The sequence below is a fragment of the Bos indicus x Bos taurus genome, chromosome 1, assembly GCF_003369695.1.
Source record: "Bos indicus x Bos taurus breed Angus x Brahman F1 hybrid chromosome 1, Bos_hybrid_MaternalHap_v2.0, whole genome shotgun sequence".
NCBI lineage: Eukaryota > Metazoa > Chordata > Mammalia > Artiodactyla > Bovidae > Bos > Bos indicus x Bos taurus.
In genome coordinates, this window is record NC_040076.1 from 10,130,353 (window position 1) to 10,152,520 (window position 22,168).

General features: G+C 38.2%; 1 protein-coding gene across 7 annotated transcripts in view; it reads left to right on the forward strand.

The window, feature by feature from the left end:
* APP (amyloid beta precursor protein) overlaps positions 1-22,168 on the forward strand; it is a 312,804-nt gene that overhangs the window by 128,824 nt on the left and 161,812 nt on the right. For all 7 annotated transcript variants that reach the window (XM_027543466.1, XM_027543506.1, XM_027543608.1 and 4 more), the window contains exons 4-5: positions 46-158; positions 2,568-2,761. In XM_027543466.1, coding sequence (XP_027399267.1) covers positions 46-158; positions 2,568-2,761 — 307 coding nt within the window. The remainder of the gene's footprint in view (positions 1-45; positions 159-2,567; positions 2,762-22,168) is intronic.

Consider the following 22,168-nt stretch of genomic DNA (forward strand, 5'->3'; position numbering starts at 1 on the left):
TGGGATGCAGACAGAATGATGTGAAGCTGTTTTCTTTGTTTGCAGTTGGCGAGTTTGTGAGTGATGCCCTCCTTGTTCCCGACAAGTGCAAATTCTTACACCAGGAGAGAATGGATGTCTGTGAAACCCACCTTCACTGGCACACCGTGGCCAAAGAGGTACCAGCCCTTTCATCGCCCTCCTTGCCAAGTGACAGTTTCATAGGGATGATGCGCAGGGACACTGTAGAGGGTGTTTGGAGGCAACAGCTGTCTGTTGATAAATGTGTTTTTTTTTTTTAATTATTACCGTTAAAAATAAAAATCTTCATGAATATTTTAAGAGGATATCTTGAGACAACAGCTGTGTTGATCAATAAGTTATTATTTTAAAAAGCTATCCATGAGTATTTTATGTTTAGTTAGATTTGTTATGCTATGTCATGTTTTATAAATTAGAAACTATAAGTTTATACTCTCTATAAACCTTAAAACATACCTTTTTAAAAATTTTTGTAATTTGTGTGTTGTTTTCGTTTGGCACGTGCCAAGTTTTTATGCTTTAACTTTTTTCTCTGTTATCCATTGGGGAATACAATGGTAGAGGAGGAAGTAGCTTGTCCAGTACGGGCATGAAAGTTACAGTTAGATCTGAGTTTTGCCATCAACTTTGTGTTCAGTGCGTCACGCTGACGCCATCATTTCTCCATAGGGAGGAAGTCTATGGCACCAGTTCTGACTTTTGCTAACCCCCTGCTTTTAGCAAAGCCAATAAGACATAAAGCAATTAGCATAAAATGTCATTTTTTATATTATTGCCTTTAAAACTGCTTTGTCTCTTTAATATATTATGCATTTTTTTCTGATAAATTTGTATGCTTTTTTTTCCTTTGTAATGAAATCAGTCTCCCAGAATTAGGTTCCTTGATTTAGTTCAGTGGTTCTCAAATGAGGTCAGTTTTGCTCCACATCCCTTCCCAAGGACATGAGCCAATGTCTAGAGATATTATTGGTTGTCACAGTTTTTTTGTGTGACAAGGGGTGATACCATTGGCATTTGGTGGCCAGGGGCCAGAATGTTCTGCTAAGCATTCTTCAGTGAACAGGACAAGTGTCCCTTGTCCTCTAGAATAATCTGGCCCAAAATGTCAATGGTACTGAGATTGAGAAACCCTGATCTAGCTCCATTTACCCATTGCATCATAGCCTTAAAGCTGTTAGGCAAAAAACACCACTTAAGATTCAGCATTAATTTTGCCTTTTATAAAATAATATGTTGTAAGCAACATTGTCTTTATATAAAAATGTTTCAGAGCTAATTGATATTAAGAAAACAACCTAGATGATTTAAAGCCCAGTACCCATCTGATTGGGTTTCCCAGGTGGCTGGCTCAGTGGTAAAGAATCAGTCTGCCAATGCAGGAGATGTGGGTTCGATCCCTGGGTCAGGAAGTTCCCCTGGAAGTAGGACATGGCAACCCTCTCCAGTATTCTTGCCTAGAAAATTCCATGGATAGAGGAACCTGGCGTGCTACAGTCCATGGGGTCGTAAAGAGTCAGATATACCTTAGCAGCTCAGCACACACAGATGCCCATCTGACTACCTTATTTTTCATTTCTTCTGGAGTTTAAAAAATTAATTTGCCACTGAGAAACAAAATGAGTCTAATTCCTATGAGGTCAAAGTACACTCTGTAAAATTTCATTCTTTACTTATGTGTATTGAATTATTAATCTTTCCTCTGTCACCACTGGGTGCTTTCAAAGCTTTATGTTAATTTTGATTTGTGGGAATTTAACAAATCCCAGGAAAGCGAAAGGATTTGAAGGAGAAATCTCTAATGACTTTAAGTTTTGATTCATGGCAGAGGATAATTTCTTCTTTTCCTAAGACTCTTACTTTGAAAGTGAGCCAAGAGAGTTGCAGTTGCTCAAGTAAGATAGATCCAAGTAGATCCAAGTGAGAGTAGCTTCCATCCATAAAGGAAGTGGAAGTGAGTTGGGGGGATATATATGTGGAACCATCACTACTTCCTGATATGCTAATGAGGCTGGAAAGAATTGATTTTCTGATAACTGTTCACTGTAGAGGTTTCTTCTATGTCTTAGCTCCCAATTTATTTCTACTCATATTGTTTTTATTCATTTCTATAGTATAACAACATATTATAGTTTAGTCTCTTAAGTCATTTGTGACCCTATGGACTATACTCCACCAGGCCCCTCTGTTCGTAGGATTCTCCAGGCAAGAAAACTGAAGTGGGTAACCTTTCCCTTCACCAGAGGATCTTCCTGACCCAGGGATTGAACCCATGTCTCCTGCATTGCAGACAGATTCTATGCTGTTGAGCCACCAGGGAAGCCCCATAACAACCTATCTCTATTAAATAAGTATCAAAGTTAAAAATTAAGGGTACCAAAGTAGCTTGTGCTAAAGAAACGACTGCAAATCCACTCAAAAAGCAAATGATTCTTTCCACTGTAAAATTGGTCTCAATATGCTGGTCCTGTGTCTTTCTAGAATTGGACTTTCTTAAAATGAAGCCCATCTACTCCAGTACTTGTTGTTTTCTCCTTACCTTTTTATAGACCTGTAGTGAGAAGAGTACCAACTTGCATGACTATGGCATGTTGCTGCCCTGTGGAATTGACAAGTTCAGAGGGGTGGAATTTGTATGTTGCCCACTGGCCGAGGAAAGTGACAATGTTGACTCCGCGGATGCAGAGGAGGATGACTCAGACGTCTGGTGGGGTGGAGCAGACACGGACTATGCAGATGGGAGGTAAGGTGGCCTTGATGTTTCGTCTCTCCTAGGTGCCAGAACATCTAACATGTAGTTTTCTTTCTTCTATAAATGTATGTCTTTCTATTTCTTATTTACGTGATCTCTCCCACTCCCATCGAAGTTTGCTTTTATGGAATAAAGTCTAACCATGAAGTTCTGTTCTGGTTATAGCCTACCATTTAATTTTAGTATAATTAATCAGCCATCACTGAATTATTGTAACTATTTTATTTTAACCTCACGAGTTGGGATCAAAATTCCACTGGCATTATAATAGGTCACTGGTAGTTCTGCAAAGACTTGAGAGCTGGGTGAATGACATGGTCTTCTGTTTTGGTCTGTAGTTTAGAAATTTGGGGAAGGGATTTGGGGATTATTTCATCAGTCATTGGCTAAATCTGAATTTTTCTTAAGAAGGATTTTGTTTCTGTTTGTGTGGGTTTTTGTTTTTGTGGGGTTTTTTGCCTTTGTCATCTTGTCCTTTATAAATGAAGGTCAGAGGCAATCATAAATGTTTGCTAAAATTCTTTAACTGACTTTGGTTTCTGTGATTATTAATAAATATATTTTCACCTCATTTTCTTTGGAATCTAAATCCCATAATTTGTAGATTCTTAGTTTTAATTGAAGGCATCATTTGTATTCATCATTTATAATTCATAAAATTATAAAATCTGAATCTTTGGTTTCTGTGATTATTAATAAATATATTTTCACCTCATTTTCTTTGGAATCTAAATCCCATAATTTGTAGATTCTTAGTTTTAATTGAAGGCATCATTGTATTCATCATTTATAATTCATAAAATTATAAAATCTGAATCTTTGGGTTAGAAAGGCCATCTGGTTTAGTCACATCCCCAGAGGTGATGATGATGTAACACTTCACTTTTTCCTTCAGTATTTTCTCAGCTGTTCCCAAATGTTAACAAATTTCCAAGTGGAATATTAAATATGACTTTTAGGGCTTATAGGAATTAATGTAAAGTTTTCTGACTTTTATGTAATTAAGCACAGGATTTTTAATAATATATTTTAGAATTTTTAAAGTTTTTTTTTTATTGAAGGATAATTGCTTCACAGAATTTTGTTGTTTCAAAGTAGTTTTACAAAAATACATATCTATTTTACAGATATATAAGAATCTATGTACACTGAGGATCCCTGATTGCCATTTTTGTCAGTTAATAATGCAGGCTTCTCTTTGGTGTCTTACCCATTGTTACCGTAACTCTCTTCTTGTTAGTTAAGGTTTCTTGTGTTCCCTCTTTTACATGATTTAGAAAAATTGGGTTCAGTGTAGCAGGACAAGCAAATTCTAAACCACAGGAGAAAGAAATAAAGAAGTGAGCTGTATGCTTACATTTTTTGCTTATGTTTCTAAGAGATGTAAGTTAAATAGTATGAACTCCTTCTCCCAGGGCAGGAAGCATCAGTGAGAACAGGGTTTGTCTGTCAGTGGGAAAGCTTCTGAGCATTGCATTCTAGGCCATGGTTGGCCCCTCCCCTGTGTTCCCTGTGCCAGGTATAGAAATGTCCATTGGTTTGGGCTTAATTGCTACTTTGTCTAAAAGCTGGAGTTGCTTAGTTCTTATTCATGGCTTTTTCATATTCTTCCTCAGTCATATGTGGATTTGAAGGTTTAAGGGTGAATTTGTAAAAGAGTTGTCGTGAGGGCTCTTACTACCCGATGTCAGTGCAGTCAGGATTAAAAAGGGAAATTTGGGGTGTTCACCGATTTTCTTTTCTCCTGGTTTGTTGGATGCGTGATCGATCACGTCTCATTACTGAGTTGGCTCCGTACTTAGTAAACAACCCAGATGATGATGAATAAACCAAGACAGCTCCATGGCTGCTCTTAAAATCATATGGAGCCAGCTGTGTACTTGTAACCCTGTATCAAGGTTGTTGACCCGCCATTCGTGATCATTCATACACAAGGGACTTTTGTAATTAAAAGTGGGTATTTGTGCTTTTCCTGAGAGTGACAGACTTTTGCCAGGCTCTCTTCTGCATTTAACACGTGTTTTGTTTTTGTTTTTTTATGTCTTATAAAACCTACTGTTTACTGGGAATAGATTTCGAGGTATCTTGATCCTTTCCTCCTACCCTCCTTCTGACTTCCTGAACTAATTGAAATCATTACTAACATTGTTATCTTATGAAACCCTCTTCAGTGGCCCGTTCTCTTCCTACATCCTATCTCACTGGTCCTAGAAAGAGATCCACAGGGCTTTCCCTTCTGGCCTGGAGTCTCTCATTTATTTATTATGAGTCTCTCATTTATTATTTACCCATGTCAAAGTAGGTAACTATACCTACTTCGATACCCATCTCTCTGGTTATGATACTACTCTGTGTCTTCTTCGTTACAGTCACCAAACTATAGAACACCAGTATACTGTTTTTTAACACTGCTTTTTTTTTTCCTTTAATTTATTGCATTATCTATTACTAGAGCAACTATAGAGTATTAAGCTAGATTTGACACTAGTACCACAGTCTTAACTGAAGGACTTAGACAAAAGTAGGCCATACGGTCATCTTACGTATTTCGGTTTTCTGTAATATCACCATCCAAGTTGACATTCAGTAGAAATGTTAGCTGGATCTTTCCTGATCCCCTACATTTATATGCTGTTCTGCTGTCTGCAACAGTTAGACCTTGAACCGTGTCATCCCTAAGAATTGCTGTACCCACAGGGTTTCCAGGTTTGACATTACTCTCTAAATATGATCTTCTGATCTTAGACCTAAAATACGAATCTGGTCCTAGGGATTTCACCCTTCCTTTATAACAATCACCTCCCCAATTCAGGCTTTTAGTTCATTATCTTCTTCTTTTTTTTTTTTTTTTTTGGTTCTTTCTGGCCAGGATGGACCCAAGGGGTAAGGATTTTTACATATTCCTTTGAATATCCTGGATTTATTGATACCCTTAACATTTTGTAAAGATATTTTCATCAGTCCTCCCTATGTGGGGAAAATTAACTTCTCCCTTTAACTGCTTCTGAGCTTTCCAAGGTTGATGTTTAATCCCACCAGTTAATTCCATTTCTTATTCATGCTGTAACATCAGCTGGGGTATTAATGTTATTGGATACAACTAATCATCACTATTTGATGACCTAACATCATTAAAAAGGCTACAAATAATAAATGCTTGAGAAGGCATGATAAAAAGCAAATCCTCCTTTTGCTGGTGGGAATGTAAATTGGTGCAGCCACTATGGGAAACAGTATGGATGTTCCTTTAAAAACTAAAAATAGAAACCATGCCCACATGGTAACACACACTAGAGATTGACCTTGTACAAGTAAGGAGTGTGAGAAAGTATTCGTTAATCCCTTTAACTTAATCCCTTAAAGTTCATGAAAGGAGACATACCGGAAAGAAACCTTATGAGTGTAAACAATGTGGTTGATGATTTGTTTCTCAAAAAGTTTTACAAAATCATGAAAGAAATCCCACTGGACTCTATACTTGGTATTGACCTAAATGGGATAAGAATCTGAATAGGAATGAATATATGTCTATGTATAACTGACTGGTCTTTCCCAGCTGTCACTAGTGGTGAAGAACCCACCTTCCAATGCAGGAGACGTAAGAGACGCGGGTTCAGTCACTGGGTCAGGAAGATCCCCTGGAGAAGGGCATGGCAACCCACTCCAGTAATCTTGCCTGGACAATCCCATGGATAGAGGAGGCTGGCGGGTATGGTCCATAGGGTTGCACAAGAGTTGGACACAACTGAAGCAATTTAGCATGCACCATATGATCCAGCAATCCTATTCCTAGGCACATATCTGGAGAAAGCTCTAATTCAGAAAGATGCATGAACTCCAACAGTGCTCACTGCAGCACTATTTACAATAGCCAAGACATGGAAGCTACCTAAGTGTCTATCGATAGATAAATGGATAAAGAAGATGGTGTGTGTGTGTGTGTGTGTGTGTGTATAGATATGTGCTGTGGTAAGTCGCTAGGTCACGTCTGATTCTTTGCAACCCTATGGACACCAGGCTGCTCTGTCCATGGGATTCTCCAGGCAAGAATACTGGAGTGTGTCACCATGCCCTCCTCCACATACACATACACACACACACACACACAATGGAATATTGTGTGCTTAGTTACTCAGTCATGTTCTACTGTTTGCAACCTCATGGACTGTAGCCTACCAGGCTCCTCTGTCCATGGGGATTCTCCAGGCAAGAATACTGGAGTGGGTTGCCATGCCCCCATCCAGGGGATCTTTCCAACCCAGGGATCGAACTCAGATCTGCACTGCAGGTGGATTCTTTACCATCTGAGCCACCAGGAAAGCCCCCAGTGGAATATGACTCATTTATTAAGAAAGAATGAAATAATGCCATTCGCAGTAACATAGATGGACCCAGAGATTATCATAATAAGTGAAATTAAAGACAGGATATCACTCATATGTGGAATCTAAAATATGTTACAAATAAACTTATTTACAAAACAAAAACAGACATAGAAAACAAACCAATGACTACCGAAGGTAAAGAGGGGAGAGAGGGATAAATGAGGACTTCGGGATTAGCAGATACAAACAACTGTATATAAAATAGACAAACAACAAGGTCCTACTGTATAGCACAGGGACTAATATTCAATATCTTCTGATATTCAGTATATCATTATAGGACATTCAATACCTATAATGAAAAAGAATATAAAGAATATATATATATATTAATAATTGCATTACTTTGCTGTACGCTAGAAACTAATGAAACATTGTAAATCAACGATGTTTCACTTTTCAAAATAAAATTTTTTTAAAAAGAAAGAAGAAAAAAAGACAAATTAGAACTGCAAAAAGAAAAAAGAATTGGTTAGAACTTAATAGAATTAAGATATCAGGTCACTTGCACCACTTCATTTTTGAACGTGTTTTTCTGTGAGCCCTGCAGGCACGTATGCCTTCATTCTCTTCTGGCAAAGCTAGTGGGCAAAACGAGAGAAATATTACATCACTGACCCCCACACAAGCTGGGGGCCTGCCAGCTGGTGGCTGCCTGCTTCCATAACAAGTCACAATAAGAATTTCACACATCCTGCTTGACAAGTCCTGAGGAGACACCATATGACAGTTCTTGAAAAGGGAAAAAAAAAAAGGAACTCTGCTCCTCCAGAATAAAATTTGATACACAGCTTAATGCACTTTATTGATTGGTAGGTAGTGAGCTTTGTTTTGGAAGATTGAGTGTTATCCTATTGCTAATGAGGCATTTAGAGAAACATTCTTTATGGGATGAGCCCTGTTTTATGACCTCATTTGAAAAAGAGGTAAGTCTTTTCAAAGATTGAGTAGAAACAAATCAGTTACTGTTCCCAAAATTTATTTGTAAGTAACTCAGTGTTTATTCTCTTGCCTGGAAAATCCCATGGATGGAGGAGCCTGGTAGGCTGCAGTCCATGGGGTCGCGAAGAGTCGGACACGACTGAGCAACTTCACTTTCACTTTTCACTTGCATGCATTGGAGAGGAAAATGGCAACCCACTCCAGTGTTCTTGCCTGGAGAATCCCAGGGACGGGGGAGCCTGGTGGGCTGCCGTCTATGGCGTCGCCCAGAGTCGGACACGACTGAAGCGACTTAGCAGCAGCAGCAGCAGCAGTGTTTATTTCTCTGGTGTTGTAATTAGAGTTTCCCAGGTGACGCTAGTGGTAAAGAAGTCTCCTGCCAGCGTAGGAGACGCAAGAGACTGGGATTCGATCCCTGGGTCGGTAAGATCCCCTGGAAGAGGGCATGGCAACCCACTCCAGTATCCTTGCCTGGAGAATCCCATGGACAGAGGAGTCTGGTGGCTACAGTCCATAGGGTCACAAAGAGTGGGACACAACTGAAGTGACTTAGCACATAATGACTGAGTTCTCAGGCGACCTCAGAATACCTAGTTATGTGATCAGTAATGCAGCTTACTTATGTTAATAGTGTATAGACTCCAGCCTCCTTGGGTAAGAATTTTTCCATGGGAAAATTCCCTTGAAAAACTCACATGTAAGACCAGTCACATATCCAGTTTAACCTTGAGAGTGAGTACCTGGAGATGCTCCCATCTGGTACAGCAGAATCTGACTAGAAACCACATACTTCATAGGGGTTGATGAGTTTTGTAGAGCAAAAAACTTAAAGGAAGACCCTCTAGTTCTTTGATAACAGCCTTTGCCTCTCAGTACTATTTCCTTACATTTTTTTCAAAAAAGAATCCAAAGACATGGCTTCATATGTTGAGAGTTGCAGGTATTAGTGAGAATGTGCTGACATGTAACCTCATCTATCTTCCTGGATAATTAGATGATATTTTTTTTTCTTTTGATTGAAAAAAAAAACCTGTTATGATAGATCTAGATGAGTGATTATTTGTGCCTGCAATTCACCATGTCCTTTTTTGAAGCTGTATTTGGTAGCTCAGGATGGTTTCCTCGGTTATGTAGGTGGGGGCGGGGGGTGCTGAGCATGCGCGTATGCGCACATGGGAACACGTAATACCTTATGAAATTCACTGAATCAGTTCTGGTGATCGACTCGCCCTACACTGCACTGGAAAAGCCAGGCCTGCATCAGTGACTCTCTGGGTGCAGCGGGCCCTTTATACTAATATAATTTTTGTTTTTAAATTATTTTACAAACGATTCACAAAAATTAAAAGGATGAGAAGCAATAACTTCATTTAGAAATTTTAGTAAGAATTAATGTAGTAAATATCTTAATTTGAATTAAAACTTCAATACAGTTAAGCTAGATTTTTATTTCATCTCTTCCTGGTTTTGAAGGTAAGGATTTCTGAAATGAGCACTATCCTTTGAATAAAAGTAGCAGCTAATCAGCTGCCAGGCATGAACCCGAATTATAACCATCTTACGAATACTGATTCCAGGATCAAATACATCTCTGCTGGGTTCTGACAGGTACCGAGTAGTTCCTGGTTGTTTTGTTGCACTTGATAATTGTTAAAAAATCAGTACTTTTCAACTTAAGAGTTCATAATTTTGTTGAAGAAAAAGCAGTGCTATCTTCTATTTTATAAATTAGAAAATATGTTCAAGTTTGGATTTATAAACACTCATGAACATCATTAATCCAGTCCTTTTTTTTATACATTTTATGTTGGTTCTATTCATCACTTTTAAGATACTCATGAATTTGGTATTTGTCTACTTCTGAACTGGTTCTGTTGTATAAACATCATAAAAATTTGTTGCACACACATCATAAAGAAGGAAAGAATACTACCACATGTTTTTAGCAATTTTATCTGTTTTTGTTGCAAAATACTGAATGATGTCATCCTTCCTGTAGAATGACTAACTGAATGAGAATACCATATTTTCTTTTTGTTCTTAGAAATGCATTGCTCACTTTGCAGTTCTTGAGCTTGAGAAAATTCATGTAGACCATCATCATCTGAACTGAAGAGTCACATGGTCTGAGGTTTTGCTTATGCAATCAATTTCAGTCATCTTCTGATTTGTTTAATAATTGTAACATGTCTCCTGTCAATTTTCTCTTATTTGCCAGTGCGGAAAATGAGAATTTTTTTTTTTCACTTGCATTCAGTGAAAGTCCCTAGACTTCTTTCATTGCCTCTTGAAAGATGATGCAATATTTTGGGAACAAAATAATAAAACTCTGATAATTCCCCTATTGCATCATCTTTCTAGGCAATTCCCTCATTCTTTTATTTTCTTATTATTTGGTCTTCTTAGCACAGTTGAAATAATTAATGAGTAACGATGAAATAACTCCTGGGATGATAAAAATAGAAAGATTGTGGGAAAAAATCTTAGGTATCAAAAAACTCCAGTTGATTGATATGGTAATCACAACATAGAATGAGTTTCATTCCATTTACAAAATATTTGAAGAAAATGTGAAAATCAGAAATACAGACCCTTAGATGTAGATAGAACTGCTCAAAATGAAACTTAAAATGTAAAAATTATGTTCAGTGGGCCCTGTTGGTAGGGTTAATAGCCTACCCTGTTTATTCAAGGGATTGCATTTATTATGAGGCCTATGTGACTTTTATTAAATACTTGACCTAATTTTCTACAAGCCAGCTACTCAGTAAATATTGGAGTTGAATTGGCATTCATGTTAAACACACACAAAGACATAACTGGTAACTCAAGGTTAAGCTAATTGGCCTTTAAAACAAAAACTACCAACGAATATCATTCCAGATATGCAAGAATTAAGTGACATTGCATCAGAAGTCTCTAAAGCCAGAAATACTGGGGAAAAAATACCGAGGCAATAGGAATATTTATAAACAGCGCCTTTATTGTAGTGCACTCATCCCAGATGCTAGTAAAGTAATGCTCAAAATTCTCCAAGCCAGGTTTCAGCAATACGTGAACCATGAACTTCCAGATGTTCAAGCTGGTTTTAGAAAAGGCAGAGGAAGCAGAGATCAAATTGCCAACATCCGCTGGATCATGGAAAAAGGAAGAGAGTTCCAGAAAAACATCTATTTCTGCTTTATTGACTATGCCAAAGCCTTTGACTGTGTGGATCACAATAATGGACAGGGAGGCCTGCTGCTGCTGCTGCTGCTACTAAGTCACTTCAGTCGTGTCCGACTCGGTGTGACCCCATAGATGGCAGCCCACCAGGCTCCCCCGTCCCTGGGATTCTCCAGGCAAGAACACCGGAGTGGATTGCCATTTCCTTCTCCAGTGCATGAAAATGAAAAGTGAAAGTGAAGTTGCTCAGTCGTGTCCGACTCTTCGAGACCCCATGGCCTGCAGCTTACCAGGCTTCTCTGTCCATGGGATTTCCCAGGCAAGAGTACTGGAGTGGGGTGCCATTGCCTTCTCCGCAGGGGGGCCTGGTGTGCTGCTATTCATGGGGTCGTAAAGAGTCGGACACGACTGAGCAACTGAAGTGAACTGAACTGATTGTAGTTACTAATTGAATATCTTTCAATTGCTTCAATAAGTAAAATAAAATAGAATAAAATGAAATTAAATTGGAGTTGTAAATGAAAATATGATCTTTCTTTGAACTTTCAGATAAAAATCCATTTGAGAGACTTTGTTATTTGAACCAGCAAGCATTTTTTATTCCTTAGTGTCAAACTGGAGCTCTTTATCAGAAATAATGGTAGGTATTAAAAATTTTTTAAATAACAGTAGACAGAAATTTTAGGAAATACAAGTTGTAGTCATGAGACAGTTTCAGCTCCATTAGCTATTGGCAAGCATTGTGTGATTTTAAAAATAAACCAGCACTGCTATGGGACTTCTGTGTAAAGAACCTGCCTGCCAAGGCAGGAGATGCAGGTTCCATCCCTGGGTCAGGAAGATCCCCTGGAGAAGGAAATGGCGGCCCATTCCAGTATTTTTGCCTGGAAAATCCCATGGACAAAGGAGCCTGGTGAACTGTAGTCCATGGAGTTGCAAAAGAGTCGGACACGATTTAGCGACTAAACAACAAAGCACTGCTTTATTTAAAATGATAGGCAACGAGGACGTACGGTATAGCACATGGAACTCTGCTTATGTGGCAGCCTGGATGGGGGGAATTTGGGGGAGAATGGATACATGTATATGTATAGCTGAGTCCCTTCTAGAAGGTTCGCCTGAAACTATCACAACATTGTTAATCAGTTATACCCCAGTGAAAAATGAAAAGTTTTTTTTTTTTTTAATGAGTAAACAAACATTAGTTTGGAGCAATGATTCTCAACTGCCGATGATTTTATTCCCAAGAGACCTTTGGAAATGTCTGCAGACATTTTCAGTTGTCTCGGTTGTGGGGGAGGGGATCAGAGGCTCCTGGCATTTGATGGGTAGAGACCAGGGTTAGTGCTAAACATCCCATTATACACAGGACAGCCCCACAACAAAGAAAAGTCAGTAGAGCTGTGGTTGAGAAACTGGTGTCGAGTTTTCTTCAGTACTGGAAAACTAAGGAAATTATTCTTAAAAAAGCAACAACAAACCAACAACTTCCATTTCAAGCTTTTGTCTTACCCTGATCTCCTGTGGACAGTAAAGCAAACACCCCAGGAGTCTGCCTTTTGAACACAGCTTTTGTGCAGATGAAAATGTTTGAGATCAAAATAAACCTTCCAAACCTACGTGCATTTAGAGCTGAAACAGTATTCCCAAACAATGGGTGATTGAGGCTTCTTATTTGCACCTAGTCACTTCATTAAATCTAATCATTATGTCATTTATTTTTTTCCTTTCATTAGTATCACTGCTGTTCATTTTGACTATACCAAATATTAGCATATTTTCTGCAGAAAAAAAAGATCATGTTCAAAATATTGGAGCATTTAGAGACCTGGCAGACAAGCTCCACTAAAGTTATTTTTCCCTTACATCTAATTAGAAAATATTTAAAATATGGTGATTTTTCAGAAGGATTTGGGCCAAAAAGAAACACCTGTAATTTGACTTTAATGTAAGTTCTACATTTCTGTTTGTTCTTCTTTTTTGTTTTTATTTAGTTATCTTTAAAATATAAAATTTTCATTTTTAAGTAACATCTAGATATTTTGAAAATACATTTTGCAATTTTCACATGTATCTCTTCAATTATGTATGTTCCTTCAAGATTTGTTCACTTGTGTCATCATTTTCAGATTTTTTTTTTTTGCTGCTTTTTTTACATTATAGAAGTCAAGCTTTTGAATTCCTTAATAAATCTAGATTTGCCTCCCAAATTAGGTAATAATTGCTTTAAAATAGTTTTCCAAAAATCGGACAATGAAAGATATAAATGTTTTGACAGCATTTAACATTTATTTAAATGTTTATGCCCATTTACAGTGAGGTTTGGACAGCAGGTTAATTTATTTCATCATTGCATACTCACCAATATTGGATTTTTATCATTGTTAAGAACATGACCCCTTCCTTTATCGTCAGGTTTTCAGACTATGAATGTGATGAGGGCATGGACGAAATTTTATTGCCTTCTTATATCCTTGTCTGTACACAAGTAGTAATAATCGTAAAAGATACTACATAATCTTGTTATGTGCAAACCACTGTTCTGAATGCCTTGCATATATTAACCTGTCTAATGTTCACAGCTTTTTAATATCTGTTAGTTGTTTGTAGGCTGATTTAATGAATGTTATTCGGGCTTTTCCTATGCTGGGAACAGATTTGTGCTCATTTATCTCTTCTTGAGAATTTACATTTTTTTTTCTTCTGCCAAGTAAATATTACAGGTATTTCAAGTGTAAAATCCAACAGAACCCTTCTGTTGATTTTCATTCCATTAGTTCTGCATTAATGAAATGTCATTAATAATCTGTACTTTTCTCCTTCAGCTAAATTTCTTCATTCTACCTTAAGAGTACATATAAAGTATAACTTTAATAATGATTAACTTATTCACTTTTGATCAAAAACATTTCAGAAAAATACATAATTTTGATTAAATAATTTATATGTGAGAGACGTTAAACATTTTCAGTGTTTACTGATAGTATGGTGTATGCTGATTCCATGCGGTTTGATCTGCCCTAGTTGTGAACCTTTGGTCAGGGAAGTTGGGGGTGGAGGTATTACAGTCTAAAGCTTTGCGTGCTTAGTGGCTCAGTCATGTCTGACTCTTTGTGACCCCATGGACTGTAGCCCACCAGGCTCCTCTGTCCATGGAGATCTACAGGCAAGGATACTCTAAAGCTTTAGATTAGTTTAATACAATGGGAAATGTGAAGAAGTATGTATACATTGGGATACATGCCTAGAGAAAAGGCGAGCTGTTTCTCTTCAGGTTCTTGTTTTTATTTATTTGTTTGTGGGGACAGTGGGGATGTGATTAATGAAGGGACAGAGAATTTATAGACCCAACTTCTACCTTAGAAGAGGTCTCTTCAGTCTAATTCTCTTTAAAAGGAAAGAAGGGCATCTTATTCTTATATCTGTGTAAATTGTTCCACAGAGATATGTCTTTTTTTTGGTAAAGAATGGGATTGTTATGAACAGAGAGAAATATACATAGACATTACATCTCCCTTTGGTCAATATCTTGGCCATTTTAATGGTGTTATTGATTTGATCACATTATTTGAATCAAATAAGATAGGGATGGATCTGATAATATAACCTTTGAGCCCATCATGTTAACCTGACTATTTATGAAGGGGAAATGATAGTCCAGTAGCCCCAACTCAAGGTAACATGTCAAAGTATAAAAAATAATGATGATAAGCTTACTTTGAATTGAGGACAGTTGTGTCCATGGCTTCATTTGAGCCGTTGATGGAGTTCTAGTGTAAATAATAGGTATATGGTTTCATGGTGTCTTGCTCTATCTTTCCTGCAAGAACATGTGACCCAATAAATACCTTGACATAGCCACAACCATTGGGAACATTTTATTGTACCCTCTACATGGGCACCATTAAAAGAGATTTCTTTAAATCCATTTACCAGGCCCGTTAGAGAGCTGGGACTGACCTTTGTTCCAGAAGCAGAGGGTTGCTAAGAACACTGGGTGCATCCCATTTCCAGTCATTTCGCAGAAAATTAAGCAAAGACCAACACGACTGATGCTCAACATAAGGAATAAAATCTGGATCCTGGTGACTATTGCAGTCAGCTTAAGAAGTTCTTACTGAGGCTTGATTTGTGGGTGGCACAGCGCTAGGTATAGTTGAAAGTCTAATTAACTGTGGTCTGTGCGCTCCAAGAAGTTTTCTCAGAAAATAAGCACCAGATGGGAGTGTGGAGGGTTCGTTGCACAAACACATTATTTGTGGTTTGTGAAAACTTGTCATTGAATCATGGAGGAAGTTAGGCCCATGTTGTCTTCCAGTTAGTCTGGGAAGTTGTCGTAGCCTCATATGATCTCAGGCTGTTGTGAGATTGTGTGTCTATTAGTGAATCAATGTTTTCTCAGTCTTTAAAATTGGTTCTGAGAGAGAGACGCTTCATTTGACTTTATATCTTGTCTGGATGTCTAGAGTTAAAATCTGTTGAATATCTAATCTTTAAGCTGCTTTTCTATCCTGCATTTTCAGAAAGTGATAGTAGATACTCCGAGCGGGGAAAAAAAGCAAAAACTTTGGAGGAGGGTCACAACGTGAATCATGCAACTGATACATTACCGCCTTAAAACTCTGCCAGTGGATGAGTCAAAAGCCTAGATTTGATAAATCAAATCTTTGTGGCTTTGAGAGCTAAGTGTCATGGTGCTGGGTTGGCAGCATCTAGTACTGTGAGGCTGTAACTGTATCACTGAGCCTTGAGCTGAAATATGGGAACTAATTTGAAAATGATGAACAGGAGACAAGCATTTTCTCTTGAGGGAATTGGCTGCCAGCTCTGAGGTCTTATTAAAAATGCTGAATTTCTGGATTGAATGAGCTTGAATAGCATGTACGTCAAAATGAAAAACAAAACACTTTAGTAGCCTTAACCAGATTAAGAGATATGTGGCCAAACCAGTGGGGTTTGTTTAGGTTTCTAAGCAGGTGATGGTTGGAAGAGAAGATGCCTTTGAAGTTCAGGGTTGGATTGCTGCCATCCCAGGCTACATCTGGCAGTGATCCTTGTGCTCACTGGGATCTGATGGTGCAAGCTGCCGGGTAACCAGATACGGCTGAAATGAGAGGTGCTGGGGGATGGTTCATGTGTAAAAGTTGTTTGGATGGCTGGATTATTCATTGCTGAGAATTTTACACTGCTGAGACATGGAAGGCTTCTTTGTACTCCCATTGTCTTTTATATTTAGATTGATTTTTTTTTTTAATTTTTAATACAAAATTTAAAGGTTACTTTCCATCTACAGTTCAGTTCAGTCAGTCCAGTCGCTCAGTCGTGTCCGGCTTTTGCAGCCCCAGGGACCGCAGCACGCCAGGCCTCCCTGTCCATCACCAGTTCCCGGGGTCCACCCAAATCCATGTCCATTGAGTTAGTGATGCCATCAAACCATCTCATCCTCTGTCGTCCCCTTCTGCTCTTGCCCTCAATCTTTCCCAGCATCAGGGTCTTTTCTAATGAGTCAGTTCTTCGCATCAGGTGGCCAAAGTATTGGAGTTTCAGCTTCAGCATCAGTCCTTGCAATGAATACAGTTATTACAAAATATTGGATATATTCTCTGTATTACGCAGTACATCCGCGAGCCTGTCTTGCCCCCAGTAGTTGGCCTCTCACTCTCCCAGCCCAGTATTGACCCTCCCCCTTTCCTTCTCTCCTCTAGTAACCACTAGTTTGTTCCCTATATCTGTGAATTTGCTTCCTTTTTCCTGCTCTATTTTTTAGATTCTGAAATCATACAGTATTTGTTTTTATCTGTCTGGGCTTCTTTTCACCTAGCATGTGTGTGTGTGCTTAGTCGCTCAGTTGTGTCCGACTCTTTGCAGCCTCATGGACTGTTGCCTACCAGGCTCCTCTGTCCATGGGATTCTCCAGGCAAGAATACTGGAGTGCGTTGCCATGCCCTCCTCCAGGGGATCTTCCTAACCCAGGGATCAAACCCCTGTCTCCCGTGTTGCAGGCAGATTCTTTACCATCTAAGACACCAGGGGATAACGCCTTCCATATCCAATGTCCATCCATATTGCTGCAGATGGCAAAATTTTTGTTCTTTTTTATGACTGAATAGTTTTCTGTAATGTGTGTATATGTATATACATACATATAGGCACATATATCTCTGTATATAAATATATATACACACATATATATGTGTATATTTTATGACTGAGTAGTGTTCCAGTGTGTGTGTGTGTGTGTGTGACCTAAATGTGAGACTAATGTGAGACTAAATAAAAACTCATAGAGAAAAACATAGGCAGAACACTCTTTGTAATAAGTCACAGCATTATTTTTTTTTTTGGATCCATCTGCCTATAGCAAAAAAAAGCAAAAATAAAAAAATGGGACCTAATTAAACTTAAATGCTTTTGCACAGTAAAGGAAACCATTGAAAAACAGAAAAACAACCTGGTGAATGGGAGAAAATAGTTTCAAATGATATGACTGCCAAGGAATTAATATCCAACATATACAAACAGCTCATAAAACTCAACATCAAAAAAGCAGGCAACATGATTGAACAATGGGCAGAAGAACTAAAAAGACATTTTTCAAAAGAGGAAATACAGATGGCCAACAGACATATGAAAAGATGCTCAACGTTACTGATTATCAGGGAAATGCAAATAAAAACTACAATGAGATATTATCTCATACCTGTTAGAATGGTTCTCATCAAAAAGAGCACAAATAGCAAATGTTGGCAAAGATGTGGAGAAAAGGGCAACCTTGTTTACTATAAAGTACGTTCGTGCAGCCACTGTGGAAAACAATATAGAGGTTTCTCAAAACTAAAACTAAAAATAGAACTACCATATGACCCAATAATTCCATTCCTGAGTTTATATCCCTCCAATGTGTTTTAATTAAACTATCCAAATTTCCTGGATTACAAAATAGTTAAAAAGGAAGAAAATACAGATCCTTACAACAGGTTTCTGGCAGTAGTAGCCCCCAAACACTAATTCCTTGTTGAAACCAACATCTGGATTTGGTTATCTTCAATGTAGAACTCCTAGTTTAGATGGAATTCACCACTGTTCACGTCTCAGTGGCCCTTAAAACTATGTGTTTATTGTTTTGTTTTTTCTTTTGACCTCAAAATCCACATAACAGCATATTATACTCAAAAAGATTTCCTTCACTTGAGCCATGTGGCTCATCAAATCCCTGGTAACAATCAGTTGCATGCTGGAACTTTATTTTGATCTTGGTTATATGTAAATTGGCTTCTAGGAGCCCTAAAATAGGAGTACATGAGGTTTCCCGCTCTCAGTCTAAACTAGTACCAAGACCCTATCACAAAGAACTTAGCAAAACTTTTCCAACCCTTGGAAGGAAGTCAATCATCTGGAAAATAATCTCCAGATACAGTAGCTGACTATATTCATGATTCTGTATTTGATGATACGACACACCATGAATCAGAAATATTCACACAAAAAATATTTTTTCAAGAAGTTCCAAATAAGCAAAACTTGAATTTACTGTGCACCAACCAGCAACTATTTACATAGCACTTACTTTGTACTTAAAGCTATTTACATGGTATTAGGTTGAAAATAATCTGATGATGACAAAGTGTAATGGAGGATGTGTGTGAGTTATAGGTATACAGTAGAACCTTGAACAATTTAGGGGCTAGGGGCACAGACCCCGAGCACAGTGAAAAATCCCAATATAACTTTACAGTCAGTTCCAATAAAGTATTTCCACATATAATATCATCAAATTAAAGAAATAAAGACATTCGGGCCATCAATCTGGTTGTACTATCCTTACACATTCGAAGATACAGGACATGAACATTCATTGCTTTAATTTATGTCGTGTTTTATCCAGCACATTGTGCCGTATAAATAGTTAGAAGGAGAACTGAACGCTGAGCACAGAATGGGCTATAAATTCTTGTGTATTGACTAAATTGTTTTAGTAAAGTGTAATGTGTAATTCTGGAAATGACTTGCCAATGGATATCCCAAAATACACCGTGGTATTAGAAGTTACTTGAAAATATATTTATAGGAGAGCATGGGCTTCCCTGGTGGCTCAGACAGTAGAGAATCCGCCTGCAATGCAGGAGGCCTGGGTTCAGCCCCTGGGTTGGGAAGATCCCCTGGAGGAGGGCATGGCAACCCACTCCAGTATTCTTGCCTGGAGAATCCCATGGACAGAGGGACCTGGCGGGCTGCAGTCCGTGGGTCGCAGAGTCGGACATGACTGAGCAACTAAGCACAGCACAGCATTTTATTGAGTGCAGTAGTAATTCAAATTTTGTAAGGAGTTGCTATTGTAAGTGTCTCCTTATAGCAAATAAAAAAGTCTTCTTTTGCATTTGAGACCACTGTTTACTGTTAGTTGAACTTGGTTTTCCAATGTATTCTGCTTAGCAACAGGTTGCCAGGCCAGCGTGAAGAGCTCTTACCGTGATTGTAGAGGTTGCAGTGGAGAGTTACTATCTCGTTATGACAGCTGTTCCAATACCAGTAGTCATGAAATTAATGTTGGTGGAAACTAAAAATGGTAACACATACTAGCTACAAACCTGGAAAAGAGACTATCATCATGAAAGCTTCGCAAAGAGTCGGACACAACTGAGCAACTTCACTTTCACTTTCTTTCATGAAAGAAAGGGCAATATTTCATTTATGGTCATTTAATGATGATAGAACGCATTTGCATTAAAAAAAAAAATCTGTGTGGAGACAGAAATCTAATGTAGTAGGTGTACCCAAGTAGTTTAGGAAAGAAACAACTTGTTAGTGAATAAGATGATCTTTGCTTCAGAAGTATCTTTGAAAGGTAACCCATATATGTGGAATCTAGAAAAAAATGGTATAAATGATCTTCTTTGCAAAGCAGAAATAGAGACACAGATGTAGAGAACAAATGTACAGATAGATATCAAGGGGGAAAAGGGGTTAGAATGAATTGGGATTGACATATATACACTGTTGATACTATATATAAAATAGATACCTAATGAGAGCCTGCTGTACAGCACAGGGGACTCTACTCAATGCTCTTTGGTGACCTAAATGGGAAGGAAATCCAAAAAAGAGAAGATATATGTAAAAATATTGCTGATTCACTTTGCTGTACAGCAGAAACTAACACAACATTTTAAAGCAACTATACTCCAATAAAAATTAATTAAGTAAAAATAAAGTGTGCTTTGGACCCAATAAAATTTTCTTGACGCCGTTTCTTAACATCTAACATGGGAAAAATTAGAATAACCTGTGCTTGCTTTCAGGACTGAGTTAAAGAATCGATACAGATGTATGTTCAAGTGTAAAATGTACAGTTGACTTGTTTATAATGCACAGCTTGGCGTTGTGAGGACAGGCCAGTGTGAGGCTGATGTTTCCCTAATCAACTCACTCTCACACTGTCAAAGAGAAAAGCTCTCCTTAGGGTGCAATGACTAATACCCCACCTCTGGTTTGCTAATCATGGCTATTATGACATGTCCCTTTTTAATTAGGTCTTTAGAAAATATTGTAGGCCTTGTAATTATTATAATCAAAAATAAGAGATAATGACTTAAGCACTTTCTGTCCTAGATGAGACTGAGAACCTTATTAAAATAAACTTGGATCGTAAACAGCCGTAATGATAATTTATGACTTAAAATATGCAGGAGTCCTGTTAATTGAGGGAAGGAAAAGAATAGTAGAAAATATGATTTCCTAGGATTGGAAAATGACTGTAAAAATTAATGTGGATCAATTGGGCTCTTCTGACATTTAAAAAAGAGATTTGATAGATGTTCAAATAGCAGGAAAGCATTTTGCTTTCAACTTCTGTATATGTGAAGACCTTCCATTTTATGTTTAAATTGTTTCAGAAGAATCATGATATCTTCAGCTTGACTGATAAATCGGGGAAAATGTATATCAAAGTTTGAATCCTTTACTTCCTGGAACACGGAGCTCATTGTTTCTTTTTAAGTGTTTGTACCTCCTTTGAGTGTTAGTCGGTTAGCCTCAAGTAGTTCTCGGGAGAATTTTATAGTTAAAATTGTCAGAAAATTGGAGCCAAGAAGTCACACGCATGTTGAAGTGGTAATGAAGCACTTTGGTTTTATGAAAATGTTTATAGTCACAGGCCAGCAACGTTGCGTGTGAGGAGTTTAATGATGGTAGAACCGGTCAGAGAGGAGCAGGATGCCAAGACCACACTTTTATAGCATCTCTGTATACCTAACCCACTGAGCGTCCAACCTCAAATACAGCTCGTTATCGCTACTGAAACACACTTGGCAGTGCTTCGGCACAGGCCATTCCTAACAAGACAGGCTTTCCCACTTCCTTCCATTTGAAAATGTTCTTTTCCAACCCACACGTTGGGAAATTTAATTAACTCTGTATATCCCGTCTCTGTCGTGATTACAATATAGAACATCTGTGATCTTCAGCCCTGACTCCTAATTAGAAAAATAGATTTTTTCCTGTCATTGGCATTAGTTGAAGAAGTAGTAGTTTTCCTCATAACCTCTTCTTCTCCCTAATCCAGGTGCCAGTACAAACAGGCCCACATGGCCTCTGAGTAGAAGAATCTAAATATTCACAGAATATGGGACTTCCCTGGAGGTCCAGTGGCTAATACTCAGCACTCCCAATACAGGGAGCCCGGGTTCAATCCCTGGTCAGGGGACTAGATCCCACCTGCCACAGCTTTAAAAAGATAAATGAATAAAGATCCTCTGACCCAGCTCCTTGCCATGTCTCCAGCCTCACCCTCTGCCTCTCTCCCCGATGCTGACTTCATGTCACACGAGTCAGCATGGCTAGCTTTCCCCACCCCAAGACTGATGAATCTCTCTGTAAAGGTTTTTCCCCAGTTGTCTGGATTTCTGTT